Here is a 14,836-nt window from a genome sequence, read left to right as displayed (position 1 = left end):
AAGCAGCAAAGCCGTTCTTTTGTTCCACGTCCCATACATTACTGAAAACGTCACTAAAACTAATAAAGTGATATACAAATGTACTGGTTTGTGTTGGTGGGACACCCATATATTTGTTTTAACTGTTGGGAGCTGGGTCATGCTCTGTTTGTATATAATGACTATGGCTATTTTAATTCTGTTGACGAGAACTGACATATGTTAAAATCCCTTTAACCAATGGAATAGAACTGACACGGTAATCATCTCTTCAACATCCTTATACGGCAGTGATTTCAAAAGGATTATTTACTGCTAGTTTAGATGGGGTGTGGTGGTATTACACTGGGTCCACCCCTCTCCCCCCCTCCCCCCCCCCCCCCCGAAAAAAAGAATAAAAAAAAAAAGAAAAAGAAAAAAACACACCCCAAAAAACACCGCCGTGTAGATAGCCAGCCCTCATTAATCGAGGCAACCGGATATATAGCCATTTCTATGTTAAATGACAAAGATGGCGACGTCTGTTCAGGTTGTATTTATGGAATTCATCTTTGTACGCAATATTTAGCACGACGTGTGTACGGTAGTCGACTTTATCTTAAAGCAAAATGATCTTTGCTAAGTGCGACATCTGGTAAGTACAGAGAAGGCTGTCCGCAGTCCAGATCAAAAGTGAAGGAGCGGTCAGAATGACCGTAGATTTAAAAAAAAAAGAAAAAAAAGGTCTTGCGTATTATATTATGGATTATAAGGCCGATGTCTTGAGTGCCTTGACTGTACATGTCTTACGCCATGCAGCGTTAACTTAAATATTTTTAGTTGTTTACAGACAAGCATATGCGTTTTGTACTTGTCTAACATTTGTCGCTAGGAGGATGTCAATGAACCGTTGTTTGTACCGCGTGTGTAAAGAAGAAGCATATTTCTGAAAAATCACGCTTCCCGTATTTGTGTGAAAAACTCGAAAACAAACTTCACTCCAGTTGTGAAGAAAGGAACAACGAAGGAAAAATCCGCCCGCAATTGAAGACATCAGAAGAGAGAGAGTCGAGAGAGAATGCCTCGTACCAAGCTTACCATCTTCCTGCTGGTGGTTCTTTCTGTTGGCACGGTACATGCCCAGTTAGGTAAGTTGCTGTCAAAATGTCTTGATGTAAATTATAATAGTCCCCAAGAGGACGATGGATTAAAACTCATTTTGTAGTACTTATTTGTAGGATTCATTTCTCAGACTAGTCCATTATCCACCTCTTAGACTAATATCATATACGTTCTTGTATAAAAATTGTTTTGTTTTCTTTGTAAATGATTTTAGTTTGTTTTCTTACACACTCGTTGGTGAGAACATCATTCGTTATTTTTATACACATGTACATACTGTTAACACATATACGTGTGATAGCAATTTTAAGATATACGACTGGCTGCTTCTAGGTTATAACCAGGTCGCCAATGCATATTATCATCCAATGAAAAAAGAACGTCCGAAATCGATTACACCCTGACGTATAAGTTAACCTAACATTGATGTGTCCGTGACGCGTAAGTTAGCTACAAGCGAAATGTCCATAAATACGTTTTAGTTGCAAAAGATATTTAAATTTCCTTAGGACCTGGATTTTGAGGATATGTAATAGTTTAATATTACATTCGAGTCAGTTAGATACCATTTAACTTACAAGTCGTTGTTTAAAAACGTATCCAACTATTTCGCTTGTTAGATACGTTTTAAAACAACTAGTTGAAAGATAAATGGTATCTAATGGCCACACATGTAGTATTCTCATTTATTACCCACCTAGTAAACGTCTAGGAGTGTCGTATACATTCGTATTAGTTGCTAAATGTAGTCATTTCGCTTAGTGACGTCATCTTTCCTGGTCTATGCATTACCGTGTCTCGTTGAGTTGGTTGGAAGTAATTGTTAGTTTTTAAATCATTTGAAGGTGGGTAATAAATAAAATACCATACTCGTTTTCGCTAGATACCATTTTTACAAAACTTGTGAACTTACCATGGTATATTACTTCATATTTGTTCGGCCAGATACTAACATGGGAAATTCACTGGTTTTGTAAAAATTATATGTAGCAAAAACGAGTGTAGCATTCTATATATGTAGGATAAAAGAAAACGCAGAGGTGTTCGAAGCAAAACAAGAAAAGCTTTGCTAAATATTGAGTTTTATGTCTAGACTTGATTTGGGATTTAATAATCAATTATAGGTACCGATTTAAATGTTAAAGATTTCCATAGACAATACTCGGTACTATATGCCGAACATACGCATACATGTGTGATTGAAGTAGGCTTGGGTATTATGATCATTTCAATTAAGGCATTTTTGATTTTGCTAAGATACGTGTGAGTTCTAGATTCTGCTTTTGTCTTGCCTTTGTTTGTTAAAATTGTTGTCTTATAATTTAGGCAGCTTGCACAATATATCTTTTTTGTTCACAGTATGCAACGAAACATGCCATTTCACTTATGATGGATCTCTGAGAGAACTGAACGATCGATGTACGCAGGCGCTGTTCGGTGACGTCATTATCACTGACCGAGCATTGCTGCAGGGGGCGGGCTATCTCGCCTTCCCCATCTTCCACAGCAACACCCTGCAGCCCCAATTCTCATTGACCTTCACTTTCAAATACACCGGAAACCATCGAAATAAGCCAGTCAAACTGATCAGCAATGGATGTAACGGCCTTGACCCTTCTATAGAGTTCTCTTTCACGACCGACAGACACTCCGAAACGACCTTGATGCTTTGGGTTACTGATGAGACGATTAGCAAAATCTTAACGTTCAAAAATCCAACTGTGGTAAGATAACAATAATGATAATGATGATGATGATAATAATAATAATGGCAATGACAATAATGATGATGATGATGATGATAATAATGGCAATGACAATAATGATGATGATGATGATAATAATAATAATGGCAATGACAATAATGATTATGATGATGATAAAGACGATGATTATTATGATTATTATTGTTATTATTATTATTATTATTATTAAGGTGGTGATGATACAGGCTTACAATAAATATAAATAATTATAAAATATGTATAACGAAGATAATTAAAACAGAGATGAGTTAGTATTAACTTTACGTTCCAAGGTAACCAGTTTCTTTACTAAAAACAAAAACGTGATCATAACTGATTGCAATTTAATTTTGCCGTTAAAATTTTATTATTTTATGTGCTATTCTTAAAAGTGGGCAATTTCCACGAACTCAAAATACTGAACACCATAAACAATATTTGTCGGTCTATCTCTCTTATATATAATATCTTTACTCTTGAGTTTGGCTTGAAATGTATTAACATATCCTTACTTTATTCCCCTGTTTTTGTTTTAATATTCAGAATATTCGCAACGATGTGTCAGTTAAAATAGTCCAGTCTGAAACGGCCTTTATGCTACAAGTAGCAGACCAACTCATTCAGAAAGTAGCTAAAGGTAAGCAAAACATGAAACAACAACAATAACCATTGGGTTTCTATTATTAATACTGTCAGTATGCACTAACGAAAACAACACTGATACCAGATGTCAGTTTGGTGAATCTTTCTACACTCAACCCTCGTAATTAACCACAGCAGTCGGCAATGCCGTGAAGTTTGCCGCGGGTTTTTTGCGGTGAAACTTTCAATTTTTATATAATATTCACAGTTAATCATTTATTTTTGTAATACTGACAAATTAGATTTCTGATATATTAACCGCAAAAGTGCCATGGAAAATGCATGCCGTGAAGACTGTTTTTGCCACGGCATATTGGTTTGCCGTGGCCATTTTCTTAATTGCTAGGGATGTACTGTAAGTGAACCACGTGACGTGTATACTTGTAGAGGAGTGGCTTATGACCACATTTGAGCAATATCGTGACACACTGGCGCGATTAAAATGTAGGCAGGTTGCACAATTTTAGATTAGATGCCTGTCAAGGTCGAAGGTAAAATTTACCTATATATTGGCTAGGTTCGACAAATCCACTAGCCATCGGTTCTGGTTAGTGAATGTTTGGTCTGGGCTAGTGGGAATTATCAACTGTATTACTATAATACATAGGGCATTAGCCAAAGCTTGTTAGGCCTGATGATGTTCTCAAACATGTGTCGAACACCATCTTAACATTTAATAACATACGATATATGTGTATGCCCTTTTAAAAAACCCCCACCAAAAACCCAACAAACAAACAAACAACCAACAACACCGTATTGTGTCCGTTAGGGAATGTAGTAGAAGTGTCTGATTGCCATTTGTTTTTATTTTATAGCTAGCAGCCTCCACATTGTAGGGGTGGACTGTCCACTTCAAGTTGGAATTGCCAATGAAGTCAACAATTTCGTTGGAGAATTTGATGATGTGAGTAAAAGTATGTATATTAAAACAAACAAAGACATTAATGGTCGTACAAATGTATCAGTTTACTGTCTATCGGACGAGTGACATGCATACTGCTTTAAAGGGAAATAGAGGATAGTCGTAGTCTGTTTAGTCTTGTCGTATGTTATGTCCGTACTTTCAGAAAGTTACTACTATTATACATAAATATATATATATATATATATATATATATATATATATATATATATATATATATATATAATAAATCCTTCATATTAATTTTTTTTAAACCCCACCGAGAATAATTTTAGGCGAAAATATCTTCATTTACAGAATGAATGAATGAATGAAGGAATGAATGTTTAACGACATCCCAGCACGAAAAATATATCGGCTATTGGGTGTCAAACTATGGTAATGCAAACAAATAAAGTGATGATCAACATCAATATAAGAATTCAAGATTTAAACAAAAACAGTGTAAAGAACTGTGCAAAAATACAAATATCACAGATAGATACTGACTTTTACTCAAAATTTCAATTTTGTGCTGTATTGGCCATTCTCAAAGAGAATGTTACCCCCTGCACCACGATGAGGTTACAACACGCGCAGGGGCTTCAGTTACAGAGTTAAACCATTAATAACTATGGTCGACTATTAAATGCCTGATAATAAATACACACGACATTCGGTTTGGTTCCTACAAATACAGTGTTTTTTTCTCTTTAAAGAAAATTATTTTAATAAAATATCAAAATATTTGACCATATTCATTTCGCCATAATGCAGTAATTGAAGATACGTTTAAAAATCTCTTTCAGTTGGTCTACTACCCATGTGAAAAATCAGATCTGTTTAACTCAGACGGATTATCATCCGCCTCGCCCAACGTGCCTATCAACCCCAGATACACGTCACCTGTGGACCCGTTCTACAGGTCTCAAACCAGCCCTCCACCTCGATGGCCATACCGCGCTGACCAAGAGGTCAAGGCTGCCAACCCAAACACCAACACCAACACGAACACAAGATGGCCGTTCCAGTACGCTCACCCTCCTGGTTCTTCCTCTGATCCCCGAGGTCCTTCGCAGATTGCTAGATCCGCGTTCGAATCTCTCTTCGGACTACCTTCAGCAGCAGCACAAGCTGCACAAGACCCAGCCTGACTATATGACTCCTGTGAAGCGGACTGCACCAAACATCGAAACTTTTGCGAGTGCTACTGCTCGTGTGACTTTTTCAGAGATGTTAAATCTGACCCAGATACGTTAGGTCTATAACTTTCATACAGGTTTTGTTTTGTTTTTATTGTAACATTGTCTATAGGTTATGATGAATGAAAACAGAATCATTTAGCATATTTGTTTATAATCTTTGCATATTTCTTGTTTGTGATTAATATTTTAATGCTATCTTCCAATCACTGTTTGGTTGGTTAAATTGTCATGAATGGATTTTTTTGTATTCCTATACTCACACGTGTAAGTTTAGGGGTTTTCGTGTCAGAGAGTCATGTCTAATTTATAGGATATTAAACGAGGTTCCATTTCGTATCTTGTATATGTCCCGGGTGAAATAATTTTCATTTGTCACAAGCTTTAGCGAGTGACAATGAAAATTATTTCACGAAGGACATAAACATGATACGAAATGGTAGCGAGTTTAATATCCTATTTATTACCCATAATCTATCTTAATTTATATCACTCGTTTGGTTTATGTTCCTGTAAGGTTGTAGTGCGCCAATTGATGACGTCACGTGCGACGTCGAAGTGTTACGTCCCACATAACGTTCTTGTGGGATGTATCACTTTGATATGTACCAAGATATTTTTAACCACATGGATAATTAAAAGTTCAAAATATCAAATTACAGCAATGTTTTCTAACTCTTAAATATTAACTTAGCTGTTAAACATTGGCATTAATAAAATGTTACGTTTGTGAACCGATCGAAGACACAAATTACCAAGATGCAGGGCGTAACTATCGGGAAAAGGGGAGGTAATTGCCTAAATGCTTAATGTATCGAGTGATTAAAAAAAGTGCCATTTGTTTTAAAGTTGCAAGTTTACTGTATTGTGTATTGATGGTATCCTTTTCATTTTCTTTTTTTACCGCCCATAGTCCTTTGTTACATGTGATGATAAAATACACTTTTTTGTTATTTCTCAGAGTTTTTCTCTCCCAACGTGTCAATATTTTCTTTTAATGTACTTCTACAGATGACCGCTGAGTATTTTCTCGGAGAGACTGTCCCATATCAAATAGTATGCAGGGTTGCTGTCGGGGGATATAAAAAGAAAATTTCGAAACGTTAGGGGTGAAAATAACTCTCGAAGGAATAAAGAAAACTAATTATGGTCTCTATGGAAGGTAGATGTTGAATAGGTCTTTATTCATATAACATTTTTGTTTTATTACGTGCAACAATGTGGAATATTCGGTCCGACAAGCTACACATTCTGCCGGTGTAACGTGGTATTTTGACCCCCTGTAGAATACTGAACACTTTTCTACGTAGAATACTTACTCCTTTGCCGTAGACAAATGACCGGGGGTCACTATTATACGGAAGTCAAAATACCACGTCACACCGGCCCGAATTAAAACCTACCGGACAAAGATTGACACAAACTAATGTGTGAATATAAACGTCAAATAATTGCCGGGCCAACGGGACGACAGACGAAACAAAATCTCCCGGCCCGTGGTGATGTTCACCGGAAATAAATGCACCAGGACGACACTATTTCGATCCCTAGCTGTACCTGTATACATGTATTCATGTATGTATAATATACACACGTGTATGTTTCATGTCTCATGTGTGTATCTCGGTCCTGGACTCGCATGCTCATTGATTTTGAAGTATTAAATATATTAAAATAAATGCCACTTAACTGTGTTGTTGTTTGCTAAGTTTTTGTTTGTTTGTTTGTTTTGTTTGTTTTTTGGGGTGTTTTGGTGTTGTTGTTTTTTTGTTTTTATTTGTTTTTTTGTTGGGGATTATTATTATTATCACGATTAGTGTTGAAGAAAAAAAGTTTAGATCTAACTAAATGAGTTTGATTCCGGATTAGAATTAGCTAATTACACTATTTACAGACACGTTTCTTCTTCTGGTTCCCCGCGACTATTATACGTCATGGGGGAAAGTACTGCATTTTCGTAGGAGCAGTCTATGTAACTGCAACATACATAAATATATATAAATAATATTTTCATATACTTACCATTTGTGACACCCAATAGCCGATGTATATTTTTGTGCTGGGGTGTCGTTAAACATTCATTCATTCATTCATTCCTGTAACTGCAACATGTTTTTCTCTATCCCCACCCTTTCTATCTCTCCCTCCCCTCTCTGCTGTTCTCTCTATTCCCGTTTTAATTGTCGTTTTAAGTCCCATCAGTAGATAAAAGACTAGATCTTCTATCTACATGGGCACGGGATAGTAGAAACACTGTCTAGACAAATAATGTATACGGTACACTGTAAAACTTCCCATTATTTATGATTGTTAATGTTCCGTTTTAATGCTGATACTTAGATCAAACTACAGATAGTGATTAAAATTATAAACCATTCACGTTTGAAACTCAAACATATTACATCTATAACTGAGAACTGTCAACAGATGAATCTGCTTTGCATGGCTCTATGATGGGTGAATGCACAGAAACGTGGCCCAGCGATTAAGTGTGATTATTGGCGTTGTCGGGAGACTGGTAGCTTTAATTTTATAAAAAAAAAATCATATTCCGGAAACCTCGATCAAAAACACTACAGTAACTGGACAAGAGAAAGTAGCCTCTGCCACGGGAACCCAGAACCATGATAGGACGAGAGATAGCGGTCGCTTGCTAGACTGGTTTTTGCGCCTAACGTTAAATGAATGTTATTTGATAGACGAAAAATGTACCAGTCAAATTGTTCGCGAGCGCTCGACCTTCTGAACACGCATTGGTGACTGGCCAAATTATAATGAATCATCCGAGGGACCATAACGTTCACAGAGCAGCCTGTCGTATCTGGTGGTACGTAACGTTTACCAAGTGCTCAGTGACGATGGATCTTGATTCAATGTACAACAGTTCGACAGCCGTATTACGCGTGTAGGATTTGGTGCTGCCCGATTCACTTCTAGCTCTCCCTTTGATTATTTGTTGTAGGGGAGGGCTAGAGGTAACTCGAGCTAGATTTGGTGGTGGTAGCATATTCGCTACGTCACAGGGGCCTTCTTTGTCTTCTCTTGTCTTGTCTTTGCTCGTCTTTGGTTTGCTTGTCATGTCTTGTTTCGTCTCCCCTCTCCATGTCTTGTCTCGAGTCGTTTCCATTGCCTCGCCTCGTTTGTCCTGCCCTACCTTGACTCGCCTTGCTTTTCATTCCCTCGCCTTGTCCAGTTATTCATCACTTTGCCTTGCCTCGCCGTACTTTGCAGTCACTCGCCTTGCCTTGCTCTTCCTCGCCTCGCCGTTCTTTGCAATCCCTCGCCTTGCCCTGCCCCCTCCCCCCTTGCCTCGCCTTGCCTTGCCCTCCCTGCCTCGCCCTGCCCTCCATTGCCTCGCCGTAACTTGCCCTGCCCTACCTCGCCTTGCCTTGCCTCGCCGTGCTTTGCTTCACCTCGCACCGATTTGGCTTACAGTGCCTTGTTTTGTCTGGTTACATTTGCTTATCAAGAGACTCACTGCTTGTACTGCTTGTATTGCTTGTACATTGTTAACGTAATTAATTTAAGATAATTGCGTTTTGTTATTTCAGTTTAGTGATGACGTCAGTGCACTGCAAACTGCTGACGTTTAGTCTGATGGTTAGTACAGCGTGGGCGATCGTCTATGAGAAAAAAGTCACTTTCTACCGTGGGCGACGTAAGTAGAAATTGAAATGGTCGGTTAGAGTGACTGCGCCGGACGAGACTCGGGGGACGACCAGGGGATGAGTACAAACATGCCAATCACATCCACGTTTTTAGACAGTGGAAAATATTTACGACTATTCCAGCTTTTTTAGGGGGCGGGGCATAGCCCAGTGGTAAAGTGATATACCAGTCGTGGTGCACTGGCTAGAACGAGAAATAGCCCAATTGGCCCACCGGTGGGGATCGATCCCAATCCAGTGCACCACGACCGGTATATCAAAGGCCGTGGTATGTGCTATCTTGTCTGCGGGATGGTATATATAAAAGATCCCTTGCTACTAATGGAAAAATGTAGCAGGTTTCCTCTCTATGACTATGTCAAAATTACCAAATGTTTGACATCCAATAGCCGAAGATTAATAAATCAGTGTGCTCTAGTAGTGTCGTTGAACAAAAAACTTGTTCTGTTTTTCACCCTTAACTTACACTTACACTTTTTTACATCATCATCCTGGTGTTTGTAGTAGCTTAGTTATGTTAAACAGACTGTAATAGAGAGTGAATACACGTTGTACTATGCCCTGCTTGTTTCTTTATACTTATATACGTGCTTCTATCCAGTTAAGATTCATTGCTGCCCTGGACACCTTAACTATCTGGACTGCCCATCCAGGGCAGTGGTTAGTGATTAGTTGTTAGTGAGAGAGAAATCGCTGTAGTGGCCTGGGTGAATATTTATAGATAAGTAGGGTAACGTATATCGCTTCCTGATATATGCAAAACTAGAACTCCTATTTTCTGTCATTTATTTTAAGAGTGAGAGGTTATGGTATCTATATTTATGGTGTATATGTTGACCGACTTAAAAAGTGTGCATGTGACAGCTTTAGCCACGTGTGTTAGTATTCTTAGCAGTGGGATTTTATTTGATGGTATATTATCTAAATAGGATTATTATATTCTCTAAATGTGATTACTATATTTAACAGACAGCTTATCCTCTCATAATCCTTTGATCTTGTTCGCCATATGCATTCATGCACTGTCTGAACATCTTTTACCATTTATTCATGCATCAATTACATTTCATTAACATTTTCACCATTTTCTTTCATGAACTATATATACATCTTGTTGACTTTTTCACCATTTAATTTCGTATATATATATATATATATATATATATATATATATATATATATATATATATATATATATATATAAAACATATTACGTTATTAACATGTTATATCAATGATATATTTCTTCTTTCTAGAATGCAGTGAACTATTTTACTTTGATTACATGAATAACTTGCACGAGAGCCTAGACCGAGTATTTTATCAAGGTTACGTTGGCGACGTCAGCATCAACAATGGGAAGGCACAGTTTTACGGAAGGGGACATTTAGAGATTGCGCATTTTAACGCAAACGGATTTCAGGGAACTTTTGCCTTAGCGGTTAAATTCAAAGCTGCAGAAATATTCACCTACAAAGAAATTGGAATACTTGGAAACGGACAGCGTTCGAACACCACAACGTTTTTAGTTTCATATATAAAGACTTCTTTGTTTCTGAAAACTACTGTTTATAAATATCAACGTGCAAAAATGATTACTCGAGACATTAACTTGGAAATACCTGAGTTGGTATGTATAAATTGTTATTGATTGGTGTACAGTTGAACAATATATATATATATATATTTACTCTGAATGAAAAAAAAATACAAGTTAAAAAAAAGTTCCTAAACCAACACCATAACATTAACATATACTTGCACACACATCACACATCACATGCATGTACATACATAGAGAGAGAGAGAGAGAGAGAGAGAGAGAGAGAGAGAGAGAGAGAGAGAGAGAGAGAGAGAGAGAGAGAGAGAGATGAGAGAGAGAGAGATACACACACACACACACACACACACACACACACACACACACAGATAGACAGACAGACACACTATATACTCCATTATAAAACATACAAACAAAATACCCACATATAAATTGTATTAGCTAATGTTCATTTTGAATTATGCATGTCCATTCCTTTATTTTCAGCACTTTGTTCTTGAAACTCAAATTCGATTAGCATTCAGTGATGGAATTCTAATGTTCCAGGCCAATTCGTCACCAGTAGTAGCGGCGAGATTGGGCAAGTATAATTACACGTAGTTTACATAAATACAGACCCAAAACAGATGAAGCAGTGTCCAAACCATAATATTATTATATGGTTAATCTGGGAGTTGATAAATAAGTACAATTTACAGTAAAACAAAAAGAGTAATGCCTACACGACTTTAGACATATTAGACTTTGAAACATGTATTCGCTGCTGTCTTGATTTTGTGTTTGAGACCAATTAAAAATATCCGTATTGATCCAAAGTAAAGTTTGTTTTATTTAACGACGCCACTAGAGCACATTGATTTTTATTCTTATCATCGGCTATTGGACGTCAAACATATGGTCATTCTGACACTGTTTTTAGAGGAAACCCGCTGTCGCCACATAGGCTACTCTTTTTTACGACAGGCAGCAAGGGATCTTTTATTTGCGCTTCCCACAGGCAGGATAGCACAAACCATGGCAAGTGGTTTACACCTACCCATTGAGCCTTGCGGAGCACTCACTCAGGGTTTGGAGTCGGTATCTGGATTAAAAATCCCATGCCTCGACTGGGATCCGAACCCAGTACCTACCAGCCTGTAGACCGATGGCCTGCCACGACGCCACCGAGGCCGGTGCCCGTATTGATCCAGTGGTATATATAAAAAAAAAAAAACATTGAAATACTTTTTTTTTTATCTTAATTACTTTTTGTCACTGTTAATCAAAACATTTTAAACTCAACAAAATTTCTTTGAACATAGAGGAGTAGCCTTGTTTTAGTTTTCAAATGCTAAAATAACAGAATCTATCACGGTTGAGAAGTATAGATAAGGCAATTCCACTTTGTGGTTTGTTTGGTAGTGTCCACTAGCTGGTTCATCTAAATATAATTATTGTGTATGTCTTAGTGACCACTTCTTGTATGGCCGTGGATTATGGCTTAGGGCTAATAAAATCTAACTTGTCACGATTAAGACGTAGGGTTAATGAAATCTAACTTCACCTTAGACGTTCATTTTACACGAACGTAGTTACATTTGCAAAATACTGAAAAACATTAAGTGTGTTCTGCTACAAGATTTATTACATCTAAACTAAAATATCTTACAACTTTTCTAACAATATAGTTCATAATATTTATGCTTTGTTTAAGTGAACTCGGAAATTATAAACTCGTTTGTAGCACTTCCTTTACGTAACCGTTCATTTGCAAATAGCATATTCCGAAATACCGGCCTCGGTGGCGTCGTTGTTAAGCCATCGGACATAAGGCTGGTAAGCACAGGGTTCGCAGCCCGGTACGTGGTCCTACCCAGAGCGAGGTTTAACGACTCAATGGGCAGGTAGGTGTAAGGCCACTACACCCACTTCTCTCTCATTAACCGCTAACAATTAACAACTAACCCACTGTCCTGGACAGACAGCTCAGATAGCTGAGGTATGTGCCCAGGACAGCGTGCTTGAGCCTTAATTGGATATAAGCACGAAAATATATTGAAAAGTAATGAAATGAAATATTGCGGAACCGCGTTGTCCAATTTAATTTTAATATGACAATTTTAAACTGTATCCCACCTCATATACCATGTTTGCAAAGATTAAACATTTTGATTGCACACACAAGGCGTACATGTATACTTTATTTTTATATTAGCTGTAAAGCGTATTGGATGCTTTTTTTCAAGTTTGAAGATCATCGAAACGATTACTTGTACGTATTCAGTCGAACGTTCAGTGGCGGAAATTACCGATCTCAGTCGATAGTAAAAGGGGAATAACTCTTAAATTGTTATTGAACTTAACACAATTTCCGTTTTGGTGTGTTAACACATTGTCAATAGTTCCGATCGTTCCAGCACTTAGGGTTAGGGCTAGCTCTCCTTACAGCTATGTAAATGCTCAAACGATCGGAACTCTTTCCAAATGATTTACCGAGATTTGTAACAAAATGAAAATACGTTTTAGGTGTTACATTACTCATTTGTCATCGGGCATATGCAGTTGACATAATTGTTTGCCCGACATGATAATTCCACTTGACATGGACGTCGGACGGTAGGATTTTTGATCCCCTGCTGCGACAGGTGATCTGGGGAGCCTTACTCAATAAGATCCTGAAAACAACTGACTCCTTTTTGGTGCTCCAGCTAGACAAAAACAAAATGGCATTCCTGTGCTAAAAGCACCTTTCAGTATTGCAGAGGTTTCGCATCCACGCCATAATCGTTTCGGATAATGATAATGGGTCAAATTTACTAACCCAGTTTATGTCTTACACGCGGGCAACTACGTACCTGGGCCGCGTTCCACGAAGCGATCTTAGCCCCAATATCACCATAACTGCACAGCTGACATATGCACTTAAGTTGATCTTAGCGCTAAGATCGCTTTGTGTAACGGGGCCCTGTACAGTAACAATGCTTAAACACTGCGTTAGAGAAAAAAAAAGGCTTCATAAATTCGGCCCAATACGATTCGATAACGGTATTAATTGTTTGGCTAGTTTCACAGATCCGCTTGGTTAGTGACGTAAAGTTGGCGGCTTGTTATTGACTTGGTTTATTTTTTAAATTATTTATTTGCCACGAAATTTATTTATTACACATAGCCGGCCTTTACATCGTAAAGAGCGAGAAGCATATTGCCGTATCTGTATAAATAACCGTATCTGTATCCAGCGTCGGTTGTGTCGTGGTTAAGCCATCGGACATAAGGCTGGGAGGTACAGGGTTCGCAGCCTGGTACCGGCTCCCACCCAGAGCGAGTTATAACGACTCAGTGGGTAGGTGTAAGACCACTACACCCTCTTCTCTCTCACTAACCACTAACAACTAACTCACTGCCCTGGACAGACAGCCCAGATAGCTCAGGTGTGTGCTCAGGAAAGCGTGCTTGAACCTTAATTGAATATAAACACGAAAATAAGTTGAAATGAAATAACAGTAACGATGTGGTGGGAAAAACCTGTCTATTTTACTGTTAGAAATACATTCATGTGCTTACCACACAAGGTATCATCAACATACCAAAAAACATTTTTTGTTTGTATATTTTAGAAACCGGAGAACACTTACTACCAACAGGAAACAATTTATCCCTTGGACGAGCTGGTGGTTTACAGGCCTTTAAAGGAACCGTTGATGACGTACGCATTCCTCAATGAGTATTCACATTGTACACATATGTGCACGAGTTAACGTATCATGAATGAATGGATGGATGGATTAATAGATGGATGTTCACAGGCGTATGAGCTCCCATTCTTGCAGGCTGATGTTTGCCCGAATTAAACGAAAATGCCCGAATCGGAAAAACAACATTTATTCATGTTCGTATTACTGCTAAACAACTATATAGGGTTGCAAACAAAGCATTATACATCTGTACATGGATTACAACTAATTTTGCGGGTAGAATGACGGAAATCGTCATGGCAAAAACGTCTCGTGTTAGCATATTTCGCCCGAATATCTATCATTTTTGCCCGAATTTGA

The 14,836-nt window shown here is 37.9% G+C and overlaps 2 protein-coding genes across 3 annotated transcripts in view; both read left to right on the top strand.

The window, feature by feature from the left end:
- The window catches only part of LOC121384175, a 29,461-nt gene that overhangs the window by 13,321 nt on the left and 1,304 nt on the right, over positions 1–14,836 (top strand). For both annotated transcript variants that reach the window (XM_041514441.1, XM_041514442.1), the window contains 4 exons: positions 9,125–9,231; positions 10,498–10,871; positions 11,289–11,382; positions 14,399–14,487. In XM_041514441.1, the coding sequence (XP_041370375.1) occupies positions 9,125–9,231; positions 10,498–10,871; positions 11,289–11,382; positions 14,399–14,487 (664 nt within the window). The remainder of the gene's footprint in view (positions 1–9,124; positions 9,232–10,497; positions 10,872–11,288; positions 11,383–14,398; positions 14,488–14,836) is intronic.
- Positions 363–5,872, top strand: LOC121384174. Its single transcript, XM_041514440.1, has 5 exons — positions 363–1,106; positions 2,440–2,804; positions 3,369–3,462; positions 4,286–4,374; positions 5,181–5,872. The coding sequence occupies exons 1-5, from the start codon at positions 1,037–1,039 to the stop codon at positions 5,523–5,525; spliced, it is 963 nt and encodes a 320-aa protein (XP_041370374.1). The 5' UTR covers positions 363–1,036; the 3' UTR covers positions 5,526–5,872.

Source organism: Gigantopelta aegis, chromosome 10 (assembly GCF_016097555.1).
Source record: "Gigantopelta aegis isolate Gae_Host chromosome 10, Gae_host_genome, whole genome shotgun sequence".
Taxonomy (NCBI): Eukaryota; Metazoa; Mollusca; class Gastropoda; order Neomphalida; family Peltospiridae; genus Gigantopelta; species Gigantopelta aegis.
The sequence above is the reverse complement of the archived record's forward strand: the minus strand, read 5'-3'. Positions and strand labels throughout refer to the sequence as shown.